General features: G+C 46.4%; 1 protein-coding gene across 1 annotated transcript in view; it reads left to right on the top strand.

Annotated features, from left to right (window-relative positions):
- PRKCH (protein kinase C eta) overlaps positions 1 to 16,843 on the top strand; it is a 112,218-nt gene extending 95,375 nt beyond the window's left edge. Inside the window, exons 13-14 of the mRNA XM_002200361.7 lie at positions 14,136 to 14,279; positions 15,848 to 16,843. Coding sequence (XP_002200397.3) covers positions 14,136 to 14,279; positions 15,848 to 16,006 — 303 coding nt within the window. The 3' untranslated portion in view covers positions 16,007 to 16,843. The remainder of the gene's footprint in view (positions 1 to 14,135; positions 14,280 to 15,847) is intronic.
- The last annotated feature ends 5,570 nt before the right edge of the window (positions 16,844 to 22,413 follow it).

Raw genomic sequence — 22,413 nt, 5'->3', positions numbered from 1 at the left:
CACTGGACCTTCAGCTCCTCAGTGTTTCTGCTCCCTGGGTGGCTGCTGCCCAGAGGTGATTGTTGCATCTTATTTCACAGCACTGGTGATAGCTGCCTACAGGCTGAATTTCTGCAGCTTCACAGTAGCTGCTTTTGGGCCAAGAGCTGTTCACTGGAAGAGCTCCTTCTTTCCTCCTTTCCTTCTGACACTGAGTTCTAAAGAAGCATCAGAGCATGATGGCTTTAATGGGAAGGAAACATCCTGTCAAGAGGTTGTCTGGGGCTCTAGATTAAAATGGAAGCCACACACACAGGCACACAGATTTCTTTTGAATGATAACAAATATTATCACAGCTGAGGTAGTACATTTTCAGTATACTGATAATGTTTGGTTGGTATTTTTAGGTGTTAGTATAACACAGATTGGTAAACCTGGGTTTTTTTTTTTGTTTTGTTTTGTTTTTTTTTTTTTTTTGAGAAAGGCAGGTAATTTTCTAGCTGCTAAATATGTAGATTTTCTTTTATACACACTTTTGATGCTAATATTTCTCTTAGATGCAGCATTACTACCAAATAAGCATCTTCTAATTGCTATTTTGTTTTTCTCCAACAAAACATGCACTTGAGCTCTCTCATTTGGAGCTGTGACAGTGCTTTCTAACCATGATGTTAAGAGCTCTGGAAAATCAGCATCCAACTACTTCAGTGACATAAATGATTGTAAGTAATTACCTGGCATGGGAAGCCCGTGGAAGATCAGGGAATTAAACCTGGATTCTCTTGTATTGCAGGCTAAGGCCTTAGTAGCCTTAGTAACTGGATTATCCCCTCACTAAAAGTTCTGGTGTTTAACCTTGAACAGGACTGGTGAGAATTCACCAAGTTTGAATGGTACAAAGCTCTGAAATTAAAATCAAATTCTTAGGTGTACTTTGGTACAGGTGCTTAGTGATGCTCTACAAATAGATATATCTAGGTTTAGAAAGCACTGGATTCGTTTGCCTTTGTGAAGAGCTTCATTTTAAATGAGGATAGTCACTTTTAATACTCATTTCACAGATGCTCTTGCCTCGTTTGGCTTTCATTTTGCGTAATTGCATTTCACCAATTTCCCCCCATCAGAAGCCACATGATTTCTGAAGATTGCACCCTGTTCATCTTTGCAGTTTCTTAATAATAACAAAACTACATTCTTAGGACCTCATTTACGTCACTGGGTGTTCCTGGAGGGTTTGTGAACACTGGTACCAAGGAAAACAAAACTGACCTCAGTGCCCTGGGACTTTGTGTAGAATTGAAAACGGAAATATTTGTGCTTCAGAAAAAAACTTTTTATCTGTTTCCCTTTCTAAGTTTTTCTGGGTGTTTTTTTTGTCCTTGAAATTTCCCCTGGAGGGCTGAGTAGGGAGTAGGACAGAGGTAAATCAGCAAGGTTTGATAGAGTCAGTATTCCCAGAGGAGGAAAGTTGAACATCTCACATGTGTACTCTGCTGTGTCAGAATGTATCACTGGGGAATTCAGGTAATGATGCTTCAAGCCAGGAGGAGAGGACTCAAACTGATCTCTCCTCTGCTTGTGTGAGCAAGTCAAACTGGGCATGGATTTACTTGTAGCAGTAATAAAAGTGCAGAAGAGGAGAATTGCTGCTGAATGGATTCAGACCACTTCAGCTTATTCTAGACATAAGTTTTGCTTTGATTTTAATCCCTGATTTCTCCATAACCCTACCTGAATGCAGTTATGAGGAGTTCATGGCAGTTACAAGGAGCTATTGTGTTGATGTGCGTCAAATAAATGATTTCAAGCACTCTTTGCCATCAGCTGACAGAGCAATCACCAGGGTCTGATTATGGAAAAACTGTGAGGGAGGAACTGTGTGAGTGCACAGAGAGCAGAGACTGCTGCACCAAATCTCTTATGGGGAGAGTGCAGCTGGAGATTACTTTGTTACAGCATATCAATATTTTGAATTTGTTAATTGTCACCAGCAGAAAGTGCTGGAGCAGAGAGGGGAGCTTTCCAGGCAGCCTGAAGCTTTGGGATTGAGCTGAGTGAACTGCAAAATGAAATACAATCCTCTTGCTTCCCATAAGCGGGGTGGGTTTTTGGCAGTGTGCTTCACTCATTTCGTGCTTGCCTTTCTCAAATGCAATTCAGCCACCCTGCCTGGCTCACAGGCAGCTTAGTTTGAGGGGAGAATGGAGGGACACACTGAAAATCAGGTCTTAGAAGTCGATGGCGTAATGGGAAGCAAATTCCCTGGGAAAGCTGCAGGGATTTTCCTTTCTGAGCATGGTTTCAGATGAGGAGAGAAGGGCTAAGCCTATCGAGTCACTCCATGGACTGGTGATCTCAAGTAGCAGTGCTTGGCCCAAAGGCTTGGAAATTTGGATGAGCGAGTGCAGCTTGGATGTTTTCACCTCAGAGCCTGGTAGCAGCAGGGGCTGGAAAGCAGCATCTCCCTAGGGAAGTGTTAGTACTGCTCTGCCTTCTGCACCCTGGGTTTCCAAACTCCTGGCACAGCTGACTTTGCTAAAGCCAAGGATGTCTCTTGGCATTTTTATGCTAACCCCCAGTCCTAATGAGAGCTCTGAAACACTTTTGGCCTGGCTGAAACGCTCCCTCCAAAAGTGAGGCTTAGGCAGCCTTGCCTAAAGCTTTAGATTTTGGGGACACAAATGATACTAAAGCCTGTTCTTCCTTCAGCTGGTTAAATATGTGCATTTTGAGAAAAGCCCTACTGGAGTTAAGAGAGTGGGCAGAAATGGTTATATCCACCTCCAGGTGGGTTTTGTGTGAAAAATAAACACCAGACAGGAAAAAAAGAAGGTGCAGAGGAAATTTGCTGTGGTTTTAGCAGCCTGTGCTTGTTCAGCACAGGTGGAACAGCACCAGGGTGCCCAAATGCCCCTGGATTGGTGTGAAGAGTGAGAGGGCTGGGAAAGTGAGGGAGCTTGGCTGAGGGCAAGCATGAGAAAAATTGCATCAGCACTACAGTCAAGGATGCAAAAGTTAAACTTGAGCTGTGTTTCTAGGGAACAGCAGCCTGGAAGTGACTCAAAAGGCAAATGGTCTGGTTGAGTGAACTCTTTCCTGCTTTGTGTCACCGAGATCCTTTCCCACCTCCAGACTTTGTGCTTGCAGAATTGTGTAAAACCCCCTTTGCACTGTCAGGTTAACTCCAGGAGGTTAACTCCTGTCTGGGAGTGGTGCTGCAGACTCAGCTGCAGCAGTATGGTGCTTCGTGGGTCAGCAGGAGCAGGGTCCTGCTCTGATGACCTGTTCTTTATGGGCTTGTTTCTGGCTGTCAGACCACAAGGTGAGGGAGTTGGGATTTCCTATGTGTACCCATGTGCATACAGAGAAGTAAGTTTGGTGGAAGTTAGGAAAGTGTGTCTATATGTATGATTTTCTTCTTCCCTAAATTTGCAGCTGACACTAGGTGAGGAAAAACTGTATTTGAAGGGTATCTTCCTCTGTCCCTCCTTGTTATGAAAAGGAGCAGTGTTTCCCATAATTTTTCAGGAATCCTAAGTGATGATAAAGTGAAATGAATTTTATTACTGTGTGTGTATGAGTTGAATCCAGGACTCCCTGGGGAGTACAAGTTGTTATTCCAAAGAAATACTGAGGAGCTACTCCTGTCCCACATGGCCAGTGCACAGGGCAGTCCAGTTTGGCTGGATGCAGGATAACAGCTCCAGCAGAGCTCCTGAATATTCAGGCTGTGCAGGCACTTACCATAATGGGGGCTGAGAAGAAAAGAGTGGAGAGATCACAGAATGGTTTGGGTTGGAAGGGACTTTAAACACCATCTAGTTTCAACCCCCTGCCATGGGCAGGGATACCTTTCACCTGACCAGGTTGCTCCAAGCACCACCCAATCTGGCCTTGAACACTTCCAGGGGTAATTTAGAGCTTCTCTGGGCAACCTGTGCCAGTGCCTCACCACTCCATGGCCAAGAATTTCTTCCTTATATTTCATCTATATATCTTCTCTCAGTTTAAAACTGTTCCCCTTGTCCCTATCTACCTGTGTAAAAAGTTCTTGTCCCTCTTTTTTATAAGCTCCCTTTTAAGACTGGCAGTGTCCACATACAGATAAAAGGGAAAATTCCCTGGAACACTTCATCCAGGGCTTACTAAGGGAGAGAAAGCAAAGTGCAGTGCCCACCCTAAGGGTGACACCCTGAGTGCCCAAACCCTCAGTGAGGACCCCTTATTTTCAGAAGGGCTTTGTGGATGGTGAATGCTCTGTGCTGAACCAGCCTGGCCCCACCAGTGAGCAATTGAAAATGCCTTGATGAGAAGAGGAGGCAAAGGATGGAGCTGTTACAGCAGAAAGACTTAGAGGCAGATTTTTTAATGTAATCAAAGTAAACAGTCTGCTGTGACAGAGGAGTGGAGGGGAAAGGGCTGTTTCCAAACTGCTGACGAGGATGTCTGAATTCAGGAGAGGTATGGATGATCCCAGCTGCCTCCTTGCTGCAGCTGCTCACCCCTGACATCAGCAGGAGGGTGAGGGCCTCTGGTCTTTGGAGAAGTTTATTCTGTTCGCATTCTGCAGTTGTTTGGGGTCTAGCACCTCTGGACAGGGGGAGGTCAGAAGTAGCTGTCACCAGCTCAGATGCCACAGGGGTGTCTGCCTCCTCCCTCAGCACATCACTCATTGTAACATCTGTGCTTTCTGCTGCCTTCATGCCTCACCTTTTCCCTAAGTCCTGGGCAGTCACTTTGGCCCATGTGTAAACTTGACCAAACCCCAATGTTTGTGCTCCCCAGCCCTCTCCTGAACACCTCCAAGGAGTGAAAAGAGGCAGCCAGATGCTGATGGTGCCCTTGTGTCACTCTGCTCAAGTTGTGTCTCCCCTTTGCATTTCTATCGTGCAGATCTGGGCCAGGTTCTTTCTTTCCAAGTGACAGAAAAAGGCAGATAATCTGTTTCACATTCAGTGCTGGAATAGACAGAATGAACTTGTTTCTGAATGAACCAGATGTATTTTTTAGGCAAAGTTCAAAAGGAAAAGGGACAGCGTTGATGCTGGACCCACTGAAATCAAAGAGGGAGCTGGATGAGCTCATTGCTTTATCCTCAGAGCTGAGGAGCCTGCTAACAAAAGCAGATAGATATTAAAAGTGCCTTCAAATGCCAATAAATTATTCTCCTTGGCATCTCTTCAGAGTTGGCAGTCTCCATAAATTCTCTTGCACAATTTGATTAAGCTTTGGCTTTCAGCATAAGGCTGATATTTAAATCTCTCTGTGAAGCTCCGTGCTGGATCTGTGTACACATTTTTCCTTTATTTTGTTTTTCAGAAATGCTTTCATCTTGCATTTCCTGGTTGGCTCCACAACCACTGCTGCAGAAGCAGGGCTCTGGAGCCTGTTGTTTGCCAGCTTGGGAGGAAGTCTGGAGTTTTAAATGATCTCTTGCCTAGACCATTTCTGCTATAAACACACCGTGGTGAGGTGACAGGGCTGTGCCCCACCACAGGTTGCCTTCTTACCTCTTTTGCCTGATCTTCTACATCCATATCTGTAACCTCCTGTCTCTTACTCTTTCCCTCCTAATTCTTAAACAGCAAACAGCTTTCCCCAGTGATTTTAATCTCTTCTGTTGATTGATCACACCTTTTCCTCAAGCACTCCTCTTCCCTGCAGTGATAGTCCTATGCTTCTGAATAATTCACTCTGAAAGAAAACTACAGATATCTGTATAGAGCTTGCCAAGGCCAAATTCATCTTGAAATAGCCATTAGGTCTTTTACCATTCCCTTTCCAACAGGCTGAAATTAGCTTTTCCTTTAAGTCAGCAGCGTGCAAGCTCAGATTTACTTCAGAAAAAGCTCCTGAAGCAGCCTATTATAACATCAGGTGTGACTCATCCTCCTCTTTCCTGCCAGGGATGGGGGAAGGTGAATTCATAATGCCAACATTGTCTTCCCCATCTTTTTTTCCTCCTTACTCCCTGGTGCTCAGGAAGGAGCAATTCCCATGTCTAAGCCTAAGACTTGTGGCCCAGGCTCCTTCCTCAGCTCTGCCTTATCTAAACTGATAGTGAAGACCCACAAAAGGGGTTTGGTGAAGTCCATTAAAATCCAGTCTTGGGGCAAATCCTAAGGATTCCTTTGAGAATCTAGGTCCAGCCTGGGTTTGGGAATGATTGCTGTATGATGGGGCCAGCTCTGGCTGTGCAGCCCCTGGCAGAAGGGGCCAGTCCATCTAACTGGGAGGTCTTCACACTCTGATAGAGGTAACAAAACTCTGACTGACTGAGCTGTCCAGGGCTTTAGGTCTTACTCATCCCTCCAGCTTTCAACTTTATGACATACTGTGTCTCCTCAGGAACTTTAAAATTAGAAGAATTGAAATACAACCAGGACTACAAAAAAAAGCTTCTTTGAAGTATTTTTTTTCTTTATTGGACTTTACAGGTTTGTTCAGGGCACTTTAGTCCCCTTTGTACTTGACCCTATGTAAATAGACCACCCAGGGTTGTGTAACAGATTCCCAGTTCCTCTTGACAGGACTATCAGAAAAGGATTAATTGTTTTCCCCTGCAGCCCAAGGGAGATTTTACTCCTGCTTAAAATGAGAGCGGGATCATGCTCCCAGTCTGTGAATAAGTGTGATGCTCATTTTGCCTTCATGTTTGTGCTGCTCTGATTGATGTATTTATTTAGTAATGGACCTGCATATCCCCATGCTGTACCTGTAGCCTGACTGTGGTAATTGAAAACCAGGATTTTGATGTTGTCTGAGCAGCCCCTGCAGCGGGTGACTCCTCAATTCTGAAAGCACAGCTTTCTGGGGTTTCATCCTCACTAAAACATTTGTCAAATATTCCATATAGGCAATGACTGAAGTTAGTGTCTACTTATTATTCCTTATTACAGAAGTACCAAAAGCAGAAGTGTCAAAAATCAGTAATTATCCTCAGGGGTCAATGCACTTGATACTTGTGGCCTTTTTATTCTACAATAGTGTTGATGAGTTTGTTGTTGATGAGTGGGGAGGGGCAAGGAAACAGGCAGATTTTAGCACAATGAGGAGGAAGTTTGTAGCTATTCAGACAGCATTTCATTGTGGGAGTCAGCAAAGTCTCATCAGTTTACACCACTGGGAGATCTGGAGCCAGATGTGTCTGTCCCACATGGGAGTTGCTCTGTCCACCTGGGTTTATTTTGCTAGTCAGTCCACCTTGGTTTATTTTGCTGTTCTCTTGCTCAGCACTGTTTGCAATCCAGTGAATCCTTCTTGTTCCCTCGAGTTCTGTCTGGGCAGCATCGAGCAGCCATTTCTGCACCAGAGGAAAGTGAGATCAAAATTTATCTGCTTAATACCCACTGCACTGACATTTTGTCCTTCTTGCCTGGGGCTGGTACATTGGACATGTGACTTCTGTCATGCTTATTGTTACATTCTTCTGGCTTTTAGGGAGCTGGGCTGAAGACTTATTTTTACCTCCCTTCCCCTTTTTATCTGGAAAAGGAGATAACAGATATTTCACACTCTGTCTCTTCCTCCCCCCTCTCCTTAAAATGCTTTCAGGGCAGCCTTGTACTTCTGAACCCTGGCACTGTGCTGGCTGGACCTTCTGTGCACTGAAGGAATGTCACCTGCTCCCAGTTTTGTGTAGCCAGGACTGCAGCGTGGGGGTGCCCACACCCTTGGGGTCACATCCTGCCTCAGCACCACCATGAATGGCACTGGTAACAATCAGGGCTTCCAGCAATTGATCCTTCTTTGTGCAGGAGAGGAGCAGAAGCACCACACGGCCTCTGATGTCTGCAGTCAGGGCAAATCCCCAGATGAGACAGAGGTGGCATTTGAGAGCGCCATGGTGGCTCCAGACCTGCTCTCAGCAGCACCCAGGGAAGGTCAGGAGGATTCCAGCTTCCAAGTGCCTGGCTCACAGCCACAGCCAGGCACTGGCTGAGCTGCCCTAAGTACAAGGACTTCCATGGGACAGCTCTCTGACCACACCTTCTAGTGAAACTGGGCTGTGCTGCCTCCCTCACCTCTCGTAACCCACTTGTGTGTCCAAGGCCTGGATTGCTCTTGCTTGGAGAAATAAGGCAGATTTGTGAGCATCACCTGGCAGGACTGGGATGGAGGCTGATAGGAGCTTTGCTCAAGAGAGGGAAAGACAACTCCGGCTCGAAAGGAGCAGCTTTGTATTAAAAAAAAAAAAAATAATAAAAAAAATTCAAGATTCTTGGCTTAATACAAGCATTAACAGACAGAACCATAGAACCATCTTTCTTGCTCTTTGTGTGAGGGCTAATGACACCCCAGACTGTGGGTTTGTTTGCCTTACATAATAGGCAGCCAAACCGTTTTCAGCAACTGCAGCATTCAGTTGAGAGATTCATGTAGGGAAGCCTTAATTAGAGTAATTGCTCTATTTATATAATGATTCCCTTTTGTCTCAGATCAAATGGATCTTTGAGAAATCTTATTTCCTTTCCAGTTAATTTCTGCCCTGTTAGTTAACTCATGAATCTTAATGAAGAGAAGTACCTTGGGTATCTCTGATCTGCTCTCCCTCATTACTGGGGGGGAGACTGTGGGGCATTAATCTCCTGTGCTGCTGCTGCTGCTCTTTACTTTGGTACCAACGTGGAAGAAACACCAACAGGCAAATTTTAAAACCATGACCAGGGAAATCTTCCATTCCTTTAACAGTTTGACTTGACTATTTCAGTGCCACAATTTCAGTAGGGGCCCTGTGAGACATGAGGTGTGATGCAGAGGAGGTGACACTGAGGTACTGCCATCCTATCTGTGACACACTGCCCTTGGGCTCCTGGCAAAATAAAATGATGAATTTTTCTTGGTCTCTGTTCCCTGCCTGTATGATTGGGAATATCCTCCCTCTCTGCTGTGTGCTTGTGTTTGAAAGATAAACTGCTGGGACACCGGATTTCTCATACAGGGTAAATACACCACAGACCTGGTAGAAACTGGTGTGTCTAAACTGGTGGTTCTTTAGTACAAGAAGGAATGATTTCTTTCTTGTCCAGATGGCTGACAGTGTGAAGAGACTGGCTGAGCAGAAAGTTGTATTTCTCTTCCTGAAGTGCAGCACTCCTGTGACAGGATTGAGCCTTGTTAATGTTTTCCTAGAATGTGATGCAATCTCACGTAATCTGTGATATTACTCATGAAATTAATTATCCTGATGCAAATAACACATAATCAGCTACGTAAAACAAATCAGGGATTCCAGTATTGAGAAAGGAGACTTGTAATTCAAGGAAATTAATGCAAGGAAGTGGCTGGTTTGTGCAAACATCCCTGCAGTGACTCCCAGGCCGTTAGACTGATTTGCAGACTCAACCTCTTCAGACAGAAGTTGCAATGCTGCATGTGAGCAACACTGGAAGAGTCCACCACAGCCTTGCCCAGTGTTGTAGGAGTCCTGGAGCCCTTCCCAGCATGGTCTGAGCCATGGGTGAAGGGGAGGACCAGCACAGATCCCCCTCACTTGCTGCAGGCTGAGCTCCCAGGGCTGACACAGATTTTCCCCAATGGTTGGCACTGCTATAGCAGCATTTTTTCCTTGTAACTTCACGGGCCCTCTGTGGACTAATTCCCAGCTTTTAATTTCTTGTCATGGCTTGCTGCATTTTCTCTCACTAAAGGTTTTCAAATGATCTCGTGAAGTCATGGTTTTGGCTCATGCCAGCTGCTGGTTTTGGCTGCAATGCTGCTGGGAGGGTTAGCTGAGGTCAGGGAGAGCCTTGCTCCAGTTTGCTGCTCAGCAAACTGGTGTAGCCCAAAGGATCCCAGTCTGAGGATGCTCCCAAGGGGCTCCTTACCCTGGGAATGGGGTAATTTCCCATGGCTGGATGTGGTCACAGAGCAAGGGTTTGACAGCCTGATTCAGGTTTCAGCTTGATAGTGTTGTTATTGGTTTTGCTGGGAGGCATCTTGGATATGGGTTTCTTTTTGCTCTGGTTTGCCTTGTTGTTGTTACTGTCAATTTTTTTTTTCTTTGTGTTTCTTCGTTTCTTCATCTGTGTGCCAGAGGCTGAGGTTTGTGCTGCATTCATGGTTATTGTGGAAAAATAGATAATTAAGCGTTAGGAGATGACATCTTTCCATAGAAAGCTTTCTGTTGAACATCTCTCACCACCTGCATTGAAAGGTTGTCCTTGGAAGGACATTGAGGGTTATCAAACCTGTGAAGCAAGTGTCAACCTCTGGCCTTTCCAGGAATGCCAGAACAGCAAACACTTGTAAGACATTTTCCAGCTGTTTTTGAGTGCAGCCAAGGGGATCACGGGGAAGAGGAGCTCCACTTCTGAAAACCTTTCCCCTGTGTGTGCAGGGGACAGTGTCTGTGCAGTCTCAGCACTTCACCCCTCCTGCTGCACAGGAGCCTCTCACATGGTCAGGACAGGGCATGGGCTGCAGATACTCATTTCAGAGATGGAGACTGAGCTAATTTAAGGTTTTCAGAAGCCTTGAGCTCTTTGCTCTGCTGTTAGTGCCATCAGACAGCAGAGGCAGCACGAGATGGTCTGCCAGATGCTGCCCTGCTGCAGCAGAGAAATGTCAGTGCTGCCTCAGGCAGGGAGGAAGCAGGATTCATGGGTTTTGGAGCCTTTGAGAGGTCAGTGGAGTCTTTCGGGTTTTTCTGCCTACTGTGCAACACAAACTGAAAATTTATAGTTTCTGTGTCAGTGCAATAATTCCTAGTGAATTCAAATAGTGTTTGAGAGGCTTTGTTATTCATTCTAGTGCAAGTGAGCTTCAAAAATTTAATTCTGTCATTTTATATACCTCTTACAGCAGACAGGCAGCTGTTCCAGTGCAGAACATCAGTGTGTCTCTGTTGGAGTCATCATTTGCACTCCTGCTTTTCAGCCCAGATAAAGACTGGAACCACTTCCCTGAGAAACACACCCCATTCACCCGACTGTGATGGATCTGCCACCTCCAAAATTCACCAGGAGATTTTATGTGAGGGAGGAGCAGCCATGGCCAGCCTGTGGTTTTCCATCACAGCCCCTGGGTGCAGAGGTGTGTGTGCATCCCCAGGCTGGGTAACCTGGCACTGCCCACACTGCAGGGCTGTGTTTCACATGCCATGCTGCTCAGAGCCCCATCCAGCCTGACCTTGAGTTTTTCCAGGGATGAGGAATTCTCTGGGCAGCCTGTTCCACATTTTTCTGAAGCAGACCAAGTGTGAGTTTGACTGCCATGGAAGGGGAGCCTCTTCACGTTGTGTTCATACTCCTGGTAGAGTGCCTGGTCTGTAACTCACTTCCAAGATGCTGCTAGCCTGTGTTGGGTACTTCCAGCACCTGGGAAACAGGCTTTGAGAGTCCTCTCCAGAGTGGTTCATGATGCTGTGGGGTCACTGCAGCCCCTTGTGCTTCTCAGCCCTGTTTTTACATGGCCAGAGAGGCAGCAGCACTGACCATAGGTCAGCTCATTCCTGTTGGAGGCACAAAATAATTCAGAGGGGTCTTGTGGAAATCTGGCATCAGTTTCAGGAGCCAACCAGGGAAATGTGCTCCAGCAGTAGATAAATTCTTCACTCTTCTCCTGCCTCCTTTGTGGGGTGGATGGTGCCTAGAGTTACCCAGCTGAGGTTTCCCAGTCTCTGGGTCCAATGGACAAACCGGAGCTGGCCACTTGAATTTGAACAGTTTTGGTTTGAATGTTGTTTTACTTTCTCAGACCTCAAAACAGCCCACCTTAAGGGATGACCTTTGCCTAATCCTCATTGTCCTAACAAAAAGGGTGTTTTAAGCAGCCAGGAATGAATTTGTGTTGGCTCTTCACTTGTTGCATTGGATTTCTTTGCTTGGTGCAGTTTTGGCATCACATGGAATGCATCAAGCAAATAAGAATATAAACACACTTTTATATCACAGGACTCTGAACTGGTCTGGAAATGGGCAGTTGGGTTCAGGTTTTGGTCTTATATGGTTGGGCATGAATGGGAACCCAAGCAAAGTTTGTTGCCAGTCCTTTTCAGAGTTTATTTACTTTTATGATTATTTTTTTCCCTTTCCACATTTAACAGAAAATTCCTGGTGTAATGGAGGTGGTGGTAGGGCAGGAGCCAGGAGACATGTGATGTATTCCCAGATCTTTTCTCCATTTTTTTCTTGTCTTTTTGGAACGTTTCAGTCTATACAACTCCCAGCAGCAGCAAGCTCTGGTCTTGTTTGAGCTTTCTAGGTGTTCTAGCAATGCAAATAAGAGGTAGTGAGGTGTAGATATCCATCTGTGGGGACAAAGAATGAATCTCTAGAGAAAGACAGGGCTGCCAGGAGGTTTTTGGTCTGTTTTGCAAAACAAAGAAGCCTAGTTCAAGGCTTGCAAAGGCTTGTCTGAACCAGGTCTCTCAGAGATTTTGGCTTGACCCATTTCTTGTTTGGAAACCAAGCTGTTTCTGGGGATATCACTATCCCACAGAAATGTTGGGGCAGTCTCTTGGGAAAGAAATTGTGTTGAAGTTCTGCTGGTAGAAAGGGTGAAGAACAGGCTGGAGGGTTTGAGAGACACACAGAAGTTCTGCCTGTCCTTGGGCCTGACCCTGGAAATGCTGCAACACCAGGGGCTGAAGAGTTCAGAGGCTCTTCCAGAGGAGCATGGGGAGAACTCAACTGCAGCAGCCACCTCCTCCTACAAATCTGGGTGCACCTGGCAGCTCTTTCTACTGATGTTTTGGGTAGAATGCTGGAAAATTCAAGTTCTGCTGTGGGGAATCATGTTGCACCACATGACCTCAAAGGGTTCAGGGGGTCAGGGTAGAGCTGGGGGATTTATGCTGATGCCAAAAGTGCAAGGTGAGCTGCAAGGTGTCAGCTAAAGGTGCCCCATCTGCTTCGTCCCTGTAGCCCCCTCAGAATGTGGTGTTGGGGAGAATTCTATAAATCAGGCAGTCCTCTTTCTCCTCCCCACCTTCTCTCTAGATGGGGAATGACTAGACCCTTTATGCACTTGTCCTAGGAGGGTTTGTACCTTGTGAAAGACTCCTGCAGTCAGAATGAAGTTGGTCTCTCGCTGCACCTCCCCTTTTCATTCCCCCATTGCTGAGATGCAGCAGACTTGGCCATTCCCAAACAGTGACCGATTGTCTGCTTTGGCTGGTTCAGCTGTTTGCTAAACATAATGCTCTTTCATCTTCCAGGAAATCGTCTGGACACCTCCACCGGAGTGCAGCTTGCTTTATGCTGCTGTTTCAATAGGCAAATAAAAGCAGCTATTTTCCCAGTTTAAACATAACCTGATTTCTCCAGTGAATTGGAAATACTTGGGGGAAGGGGAAAGATTGTTTATTACTGAATTTTCAAGAACTGTAATTCTAAATTAACAAGCCAACCAGCTCTTTTCCTTCCTGGGGAAAGGATTCTCCTCCTCCCCTTTAAGAATATCCACAGCACTCACACTTCATCATTTTCATCAGGACCTAAAGCGCACCCACCGGGGCCCTCTCACACCATCTGTGTGATGTATGGCTTTCCTCATTGCTCCCTGGCAAGTCAGGGCACTTTGGCTGAGATTTGAGATTTCTTTTTTGCTGGCAGCAGAATAAAAATGTTACAAAATGAAATCTTTTATTGGAGTTTCAGCAGCAAGAGAGGAGACGGTCACCTGTCTGCTCCCATCAGCTCAGGGTCAGAGGGCTCTAAAAGCCAGAGCCTTGCCCGTTTTCCTCTGTTTCCTGAGATGACAGGAAGGAAAGAGTAGGCATCTGGCAGGGCTTCAGCAGGGAGAGGTTTAGGAAAAAGGCACAGCTCAGGACTGACTCCAGGCCAAAGCCTGGCTGGCATTTGACAGAAAGCTTGTACTCCTGAGAAATTAACACAGAAACAAATAATGACCAAACACACTGGGCAATATCTGTAATATTGCAAATGATGCAATTCAACTTTCTTTTCTTACTGTGGTAATCAAGGATTTCACCAAAAGCAAACAGACCATGGAGAAATACACCCCAGCTTCTTCCTCTATTGAGCGAGTCAAGTTCCTTGCACGCGGTTCCATTACGAGGAACTTGAGAAGTCCGGCCAGCAGCTGGGTTCAACAGGAAAGCTGAGGACAAGCTTTTGTGTGGCTGCTAATGGGTCCCTCTCCCGTGGCCGTGCCGGATGGGAGGGAACAAATGGCCCTTTCTGTTTTGCAGTTCATGACCAAGAACCCCACGATGCGGCTGGGCAGCCCCGGGCAGGGCGGCGAGAGCGCGATCCTGCGGCACCCCTACTTCAAGGAGCTGGACTGGGACCTGCTGAACCGGCGGCAGATGGAGCCCCCCTTCAGGCCCCGCATCGTATGTGGGGAGGAGGGCTGGGGGAAAGGGATCCCTCGGGATTTTTCCCCTCTTTTTGCCTCTGTAAGCAGATTTATTCCCGTGAGACAGGAAAGAGGTGAAGGGAAGTGAGGCCTCTGACCCTGTTTTGGCTGCTGGTTGGCCACCTGGTGAGCCACCTCTTTTCCCTTCCATGCTGGGTTTGCAAAGGCAGCTCAGTGAAAAGATGCAGATTTGTAAAAGCAGCTGCAGCAGGGTAGGCACTAAAGTACCCTTTGGCTTGCCCCAAAGATAAAACAGGGTAAGTAATCCTCATCCTGCTCACTCCACCTACCCCTCCACAGCAGGGCTGTCTCTCCCTTGTCTCTCTGTGTCTGTTCAGCACTCAGCACAGTGCTCCCTGCTCAGGCCACTGTCAGTGAGTGCTGTCCCCAGCGGTGCCACACAGCCCTCAGGATGCTGTGTGAGAGAAGAGCACTGCTCTTCATGGACAGCCTTTCTGGGGTTATCACTGTGGCTTCCTTGTCTTTCAAATTATTGTGGTGGCTTGTCTCATGCTGTGGCCACTCTGCGAGCTCTCAGTGGTCCACCCAGTCCTGCTCCCTGAACACTGGGTGCAGGATCAGGTTCTTGGGGAGGTGTGACCCACTGGTCTGTACATACTCACCTGCTGTGAAGAAGAAATCTGAGATGAAGAAGCTGAGATGTACATGCAAGAATTATTCCTTCTCACTCCAGTCCCCTCTACTCAACTGAGTCACTTCTACCTCAAAAGCATCTCTGAATTGTCTGACAGGTGGGACAGAGGCTCAGTTACCCTTGGCTCTTCTTGTCTTTGTGCCTGTGTGTTCTACCAGACAGCTCAGAATCTTGAGTTGCCCCTTAGCCTGAATCAAAGGCTAAGGCAGCCTGCTCAGTCTGCCACAAGCTGTGCAGGATCTGGGAACGTTAGACTTCAATGTCAATAAATTTTATTGACCTCAATGTCAATAAAATATCTTGCTCTGAGTGCAGGAAAAACACACCTCATGAAAATGTGCCGTGAACACAGTTTGTGTGTGTGCATTCTAAACAGCCCCACTCTGTGGCACACAGTAAGGAATCCAGCACCTGGAGGCCAGCCATTTGTCTTCCTACGGCACAATAATTCAGTATTGTGCGAGTTTAATGGCTGGCACTAAGAGGAGTGCCCTCCACCCCCTCCCCAAAACCCAGCTGAGACACTCTGCAGATGAGGAGGGACTGTGTGGAGTCAGCCAGTTGGGAACACAGCTGGTGACTGTGCTGCCACTTGAGGGGAGGGACTGATTCATGTTCCCTGCCGTGTCTGGCCAGGGAAGCCCCCAGAGTTGCTGTCAGTCAAATTTGAGAGGGGGTCCCTGTCAGAACCTTCAGAGGCTGGAAAAGGCTTTGCTCTGTGAGGGGCTTTGTGTGGGTAGCTGCTCCTACTCCAAGCCCCGAAAAAAGCTCTCAGTCAGCTCAGCCTGGGTTAGGGAAGTGATGGTTCAGTGCACTCAGATACAGAGCAAGGATCAAGCAGATGATACATACTTTTGACATGTCTTCTCTTTGTGTTTTCCATTTGACAGAAATCCAAAGATGACGTGAGCAACTTTGATCCAGATTTTATAAAAGAGGAGCCCATCCTGACCCCCATTGAAGAAGGGATTCTTCCAATGATAAACCAAGATGAATTTAGACATTTTTCTTTCACCAGCCCAGAACTGTATCTGGAGAAAAGTTACTGAGAGGACTGGGAGGAAATCAAATGAAAACCAAGTTTACCAGTAGTTTCGTTCTCAAGGAGTAGCAGTGCACTGACTGGCACAATACAGCAGCACCACTGTCAGTGTTACCTTAATGTGAAATTGAAACCTTCCTGTGTTTGTAGGACTTCTGCAGCTCTTGGATCAAATATTGACAGGGTGGAACAAACATGATATTGTAAATAGCTGCTGCAGACAGAGCTTTGGATGCTGAGCTGGTTGGCTCAGCCTCAATGTTACTGCTTGCACTGGATTCAAGGAGTCAGCTTGAGCATGAAACAAGTGTCTTGCAGCCCTGAGCCAAACAGACTTGTTACAATGCTGATTGTTTGCAAGACTCTTCTGAGGAGTCCCAGCACTGTCCAGCGTTTTGGAGACGTCATCCAACATCCCGTGGCCTGACTGAACCAGATGTTCCTACTGACTTTACCTGTTTCCTGCAGTATTTATTTCTTTCCAAAGCACAAATGGCTCTTTTTTTGACACTGTTTGGGTTCCCATGTGAAATATTTAATTGTGCTGACTAGCAGAAGGGGAAAAAAAAAAAAATGCCCTGTGCCCCACACAGATTCTTCCAAATCAAAGGGAAGTCATGTGCTCGTAGTGTTTTACTCTTTGTGCGTGTTGAAAAGTTTTAGTGTTTGCATTCTGTGAAATGCCTTTTTACATCATGCATCTTCAATGCTCCTTTCTTTGCCTCCCAGCTGTTTTCAACTATAATGTAACTTGTTGTACTGTTTATTTAGGCCCTTTCTATTTAATTATGTTACACAGAGCCCCTTTTGTGGGTTTAGTGCCTCATTAAAATTTTGATCCGAAGTGGTAGCACTTAAATTATTTGTAGCATTATTGCAGTGGAAGCTGCAGAGCTGGCAAGCTGCTTGAAGGCAGGGTTGTCAACCAACAGGTAACACAAAAGGACAGCTTTTCTCCCGTGAGAGTGATAAACCTTATCTAAAGATACACAGTGCCTTGGTTTGGATTGAAGAGCTCATTACTCACAGGGCACTTCTTGTTGGTTGCATCCTCAAGCTTCTGCCACAGGCAGACTGAGATGATTTTTCAGTGCAGATTTTAGAACCCAGATGCTCTGGGAGATGGTTCTGTGCTTTTCCTGTTCTCCTGGAAGCTGGATGATTTTTCTGAAGCTCCTTGGCACACCTTTGCACTCCTTGCTGGGCTTGAAGCTGTATGACAGTTTTATAGTCTCTTCCTTGGGCAGATATGAATTCCTGGAGAAGGAAAAGGATTCTAACCTCTTGCAAAGCTGATGATGTTTGTAGAGGGCTCCTCACATGCTTTCATTTGAGAGAAGGGTGAGTGCAGCAGAGAGGAACAGTTCTGCACAGACCTTGGCCCACTGCAGCTGTGGAGGTTGTGTAGGGGAGCAGGAGCCTTGAGCATGGAAATTACAGAGGTACAGCACAGACCCACTGGTCTGTCCATGCTCACCTGCTGTGAAGAAGAAATCTGAGATGAAGAAGCTGAGATGTACATGCAAGAATTATTCCTTCTCACTCCAGTCCCCTCTACTCGACTGAGTCACTTCTACCTCGAAAGCATCTCTGAATTGTCTGACAGGTGGGGCAGAGGCTCAGTTACCCTTGGACTCTTCTTGTCTTTTTGCCTGTGTGTTCCACCAGTTCTCCCTCTTTCTTTCCTGTGTCTCCTCTTCCAGTAAGTGCAGCTTCATCCTCTGATCTCCCTTCCCTTCCATGGGCACATTCTGGCCACATTGCAGCCCATCCCTTTGCTGGTGTGTAGATACCCAGCTCCTCCAAAGCAGGGAAAGAGAGGAAGGAAGGACAGGTTGTGTTGTATAAGCGGGAGAAAAAGAGCAGATTTCCAGAAAAATGATCCCAGAACCAGCCCTGCAGGCTGGCTTGTTTTCCCATATAGGAAGAAGCAGTACAGGGATGGATGCTTTTGCATGAGGGGGCCACTGTGGCACCTTGTTCACGTGTGAGTGACATGTGGTGTGCACCCATCTGGTGCAGCTGTGACCCAAGGCAATTCCTCACTCCAATTCCTTCTCATTGTGGGATTTTGTGGGATTACAACTGCAGCAGTGCTCGATTGCCAAGGTGTAAGTGCAGCTAAATTGGCCACCAAGCGTGGGAGCCCCAAACTGTCTGAATTTTGTGTTGGTGGCTTTTTGACTCTCAAAAGAAGTCTCCTACTTCTGACTCTGCTGTGAGGAGCCTCTCCTCCCTGGTGCTCAGTGCTGGAGAATGGTAAGTGATAGACCTTTTTTTGCCAGCACAGTGACATCATCCCAGGGTTTCATTGGTTGTGTTATTCTTTGGGGCTCAGGACCTTATGGAATAGTTCCTGCTGGAAAAGCTCCTGCCACAGTATTGCCTTCAGCATCAAAACGTGGTACCATTTCCATGATCCCAGGATCTGAGACTTTACATCACTGACAGCGTGAAGAATGTTCACTAGTCACCTTTGGAGAGCTTTATTGGTGTGTCAATATAATATCATGTTTCCTATCAATACTCACCAACCAGTCTGTGTCCTAAAACTTGGAGAGTGAGAACTAAGTCAGCTCTGGAGGTGGTCTGTTAGAATTGTGGTGAACTGCAAACCAGAAAGCTTGTGCATTTCTGGAGGATATAAGATGGTATTTTGGAGAGCAGGAAAGCTCTCACTGTGGCCAGCCAGTACCTGCCTGTTGGCTTAATGGGGCAGGGTTCAAGTGACAAAGGGAGTTTTCCCCCCAGCTTCACTTTTCATTGATTTAAAGTGGCATCAGGGTCACTGCACCTTTCCATCACCCTTGGTGCAAATTCATTGGCAATTCTGTGATTGGACTTGGAAGCCTGAGGTTCTGCTATATAGGAATTTTCTTGATTTTCAGTTTTCACCTGGATCCTGATTTGTAATTTAGGGCAGCTCTTCCCCTCCATTGCCTGCCTGGAACTCATATGTCTGGGTAATGCTTTCAGCCACTGGAGTCAGCAGATCCTGAGTCAGCCACATTTGGCCAAGATCCCTGAACTCTCCCATACCTTTTATGAGGAGCTGCCATTTCAGTTGAGTTCCCTGAGACTCTGTCAGCAGTATGGATGAAGATCAGCTCAATAAAAAGTATCAATGCAATAGCTTTGCTTTTGAAAAAGCTGGATTAGTGTTTGTCCTGACATTGAATATATAAATAAACATTGATTTATTAAAGAAAGAAAAAAATCAAGCAAGGGTACAAAACTCAAGAGTTTTCCAGGAGCTACCTTGGCAGCTTTTTTGGCTTCATTGCTTGCCTCAGTGGATGCAAGATGGTTTTAGTCTGTTAATTTGCTTCTGGCTTTAGAAGTATATTAAGCTGGCAGCCACAAGTTTGTAAGGTTTAAAGCATAAAATGCTTGTATTCACTCCAGTGTGAAAACTGGCAATTGAGCAAATTGTATTTAGTTCCCTTTGCACTGCTTTTAGTGCTTGCATGAAAAAAGAAGATCCCTTTGATGTCTGTAAATTTGTGTTCGGTGCAATCCTTTCATTTTCAAAGAGGTTCATGAAGTCTAGCTATAAAATTCAGTGGCCTACGTCTCCTTCAAGGCCTTTGAAAGTTGAGGGTAAGAAGCAGATGGTCTGGGATGAAGAGATGAAAACCATCTTGCAACTGCTCATGCTGGCTGTGCTGCCAAAGCCATAGTTTTAAATACCGCTGCTTGATAGGCAATGGAAAAAATCTCACAGACTTCCAGTGCCCAAGGGATTTTAAGGTAAAAAATTCAATTCTAACTGCTGGCTGAGGATGCTTTGAATGCATTCCCAAGGACTGGCACAGGCTCCTCACTCCTTGTGAAGTCCTAAATGCTTTGCAACAGTAGTTTTTCCCTTGGAGCTGCGTGCTCCTCCTACAGAAGCTGTTCTTTCTGCAGTCAGAATTGAGAACAGCTCCCATGGCTGTGGTATGGCAATGGACTTGATTAGCAAAGCCCAGAGCCAGAGCAGTGAAATGAAAACGTTTCTGGGATCATCTGCTCTGTCCCTGGGCCAGAAGGGGAAGAGCTGTTCACTGCTGCCTGCTCTCCCTCGGTTTGTTCAGCTGCTCAAGCGTGTAGCCAGAAGGTTTCTGCTCCTCCCCAGGGAGACCATTTCACAGCTTTTACAACTCTTACTGCTAAGTAAATGTCTTGATATTTGGAAATGACGTGAATGAGATGAAAATCTGTCTTATCATGCCAATAGGATTCTCATTGGAAGCTGCAAGTCGGGGTTTGTATTACTAAATATATACAGGGTTGCCAAACCAAAGCATTTAGAAGTGATGAGTCAGGTTGTCTGAAAATCGCAGCTCTCTCAGAAATCAAGAGCTTTCCAAAATAATAAATGTCTCCTTTTCTTTCTTTTTTTTTTCTTCCCTATTTTTTTTTAAACATCTGTATTGCAAATATTTTAGTTCCTGACTTTCACTTCTCCACATCAATAGGAGCAGGAATGTCGTGCAATTATAATTTTTTTTAGATGAAAGCTGAGGTCTGTGAATTGATGTGAAGCCAGGCATTGGAGCACAGAGAAAAATGCCAAACACCAAGAGCTGGATGATAAAACTGTGAGCAGGCATAGGTGTATGTATTTTTTCATCTCCTCCAATTGTTTATGTACAGTCACCACAGTGTGCTCCCTTGCATCTTCATCTCCAAACCCACAGAGCAGGGCACGCAGAAGGCACGGGAGTGAGGAAGGAGAGGGGAGGAAGGCTGGGGAAGGCATTTATGTGCTGTGTAGTCACTGTGTTTAAGGCTTGTCCAGCAGCATTTCTGAACGTGTGCATCAGCCCTTGCACAGGCCTGTCACCTTCTGCATCCCACAGTGCCCGTCCTGCCTTCCCCTGGGCACAGCTCTCAGCATCATCCCTCAGGCTGCCTTGGGCTGGAAGGGTCCTGCTGATGGAGCCAGGCCTGCAGGAATAGCAGGAGGTCAAAAAGCACGGAGGAAAGGAGCAGTCTTGGGGTTTGGCAACCTTGGTGTCTTCTCACAGGGTCTTTGGTTCAGTCAGTGTCCCAGTGATGCCCATACATGACTGGCAGCTGAGGGGCTGTCTCCCCTCTCATGCCTTTAAAAGCAGCTAAAAAAGAGAGGAGAGAGGGCAGTGCCCTCAAGAAATGGGGTCACAGCTCTGGGTTGTGACTGAGAAGATTCCCTATAGCCTCAAGCCCCTGCAGGCAGTGAAGGCACACAAGAATCATCAATTCTGCCCCATCCACCCTGGGGGAATCTCTCCATGAGGGCAGTTTGAGTGGAGAGACTTGGGGACACAGGTCTCAGGGATGTGGGAGCTGGAAGGCACTGTGGCAAGGGGCTGCAGGGCAGAATTGAAAAGGAACATCCCCAAACCCTTTCATCTCAAGAAGGAAGCTTGAAATGAGCTTGGGTCAGACAAAGACGAAGTCTTCCCTGTGTGGGCTCCCCCAGGTAATGTGTCAGTGTGAGTTAGCCCTGAAACAGTTTTAACTTGCCTGTGGTGTCAGTTCTGCTCCAGCTCTGAGCTCCCATAGCTGCTGTTGGCAGCAGTTCTTATAAAAGTGGAGTTTGGAGAATTTAGCAGTGAGTTCAGGATTGCTCAAAACTGGTGACTCAGTTCCTTCAGTGCCTCCTTCCCCCTCCTTCAAATGAGGGGTTTATTCATCAACCTGGCTTTTCATTTCCAAGCATTTAATGTAAACTGGGGTCAGGGCCTCAATTTTTCTACAAGTGACAGCTAGAATCCATTTCTTCTTAAATGGAACCTCACTTGATTCCAGGGACAGGATCTCCAGATCTTCAAACCACTGCAACAACTTCGACAACTCCACTATAATCACCAGGTCTTCCAGCGGAAGAACATTGCAGGAGTTGTTAATGAGCCTTGTTTGGAGACTGGCCAAGGTGTGCTGTAGTTCAGCTGGGAGTGAGAGGCAATTTTCATGTATCTCCATCTTATCTGCTGTTAGACCCAGACAGGAAGCAATTCCAGACCTCCCAGTCACTACAGGCCTGTCTGCTGCCCAGAGATGCCTCCTGCACAAAAGTTTGGCTTGCTTTTCACAAATGCTGTCTGGAAGAAACAGGGTATCGAGAGCTTTGTTAGGGTTGGTGCTAACCAGAGTTTTCTTCTGAACTGAGACACAGTGTCACGTTTATCCCAAGAACGGGGATGTTGGTTTGCAGATTACTCTGGCCAGCGTCTCCTCCTGCCTCTGGGATGTTGCTGTCTCCACAATGGCAGCACCATCAGTAGCTCAAACCTGACTGAGGCAGGAGGGCAGCATTACAGGTGAGTATTTCACCTGGAATTGAGTCATCATTATTTTTAAGCTCTGTGAAGCGCTTGAGCTGAGGTATTGTTATCTGGCAGACATATCTGGACATGTTGCTCTCCTTGGGGCAGCCTTTCTTGCTTG

The sequence above is a fragment of the Taeniopygia guttata genome, chromosome 5, assembly GCF_048771995.1.
Source record: "Taeniopygia guttata chromosome 5, bTaeGut7.mat, whole genome shotgun sequence".
Lineage (NCBI taxonomy): Eukaryota > Metazoa > Chordata > Aves > Passeriformes > Estrildidae > Taeniopygia > Taeniopygia guttata.
Note: the sequence above shows the minus strand (reverse complement) of the source record. Positions and strands in the feature narration are given on the sequence as shown.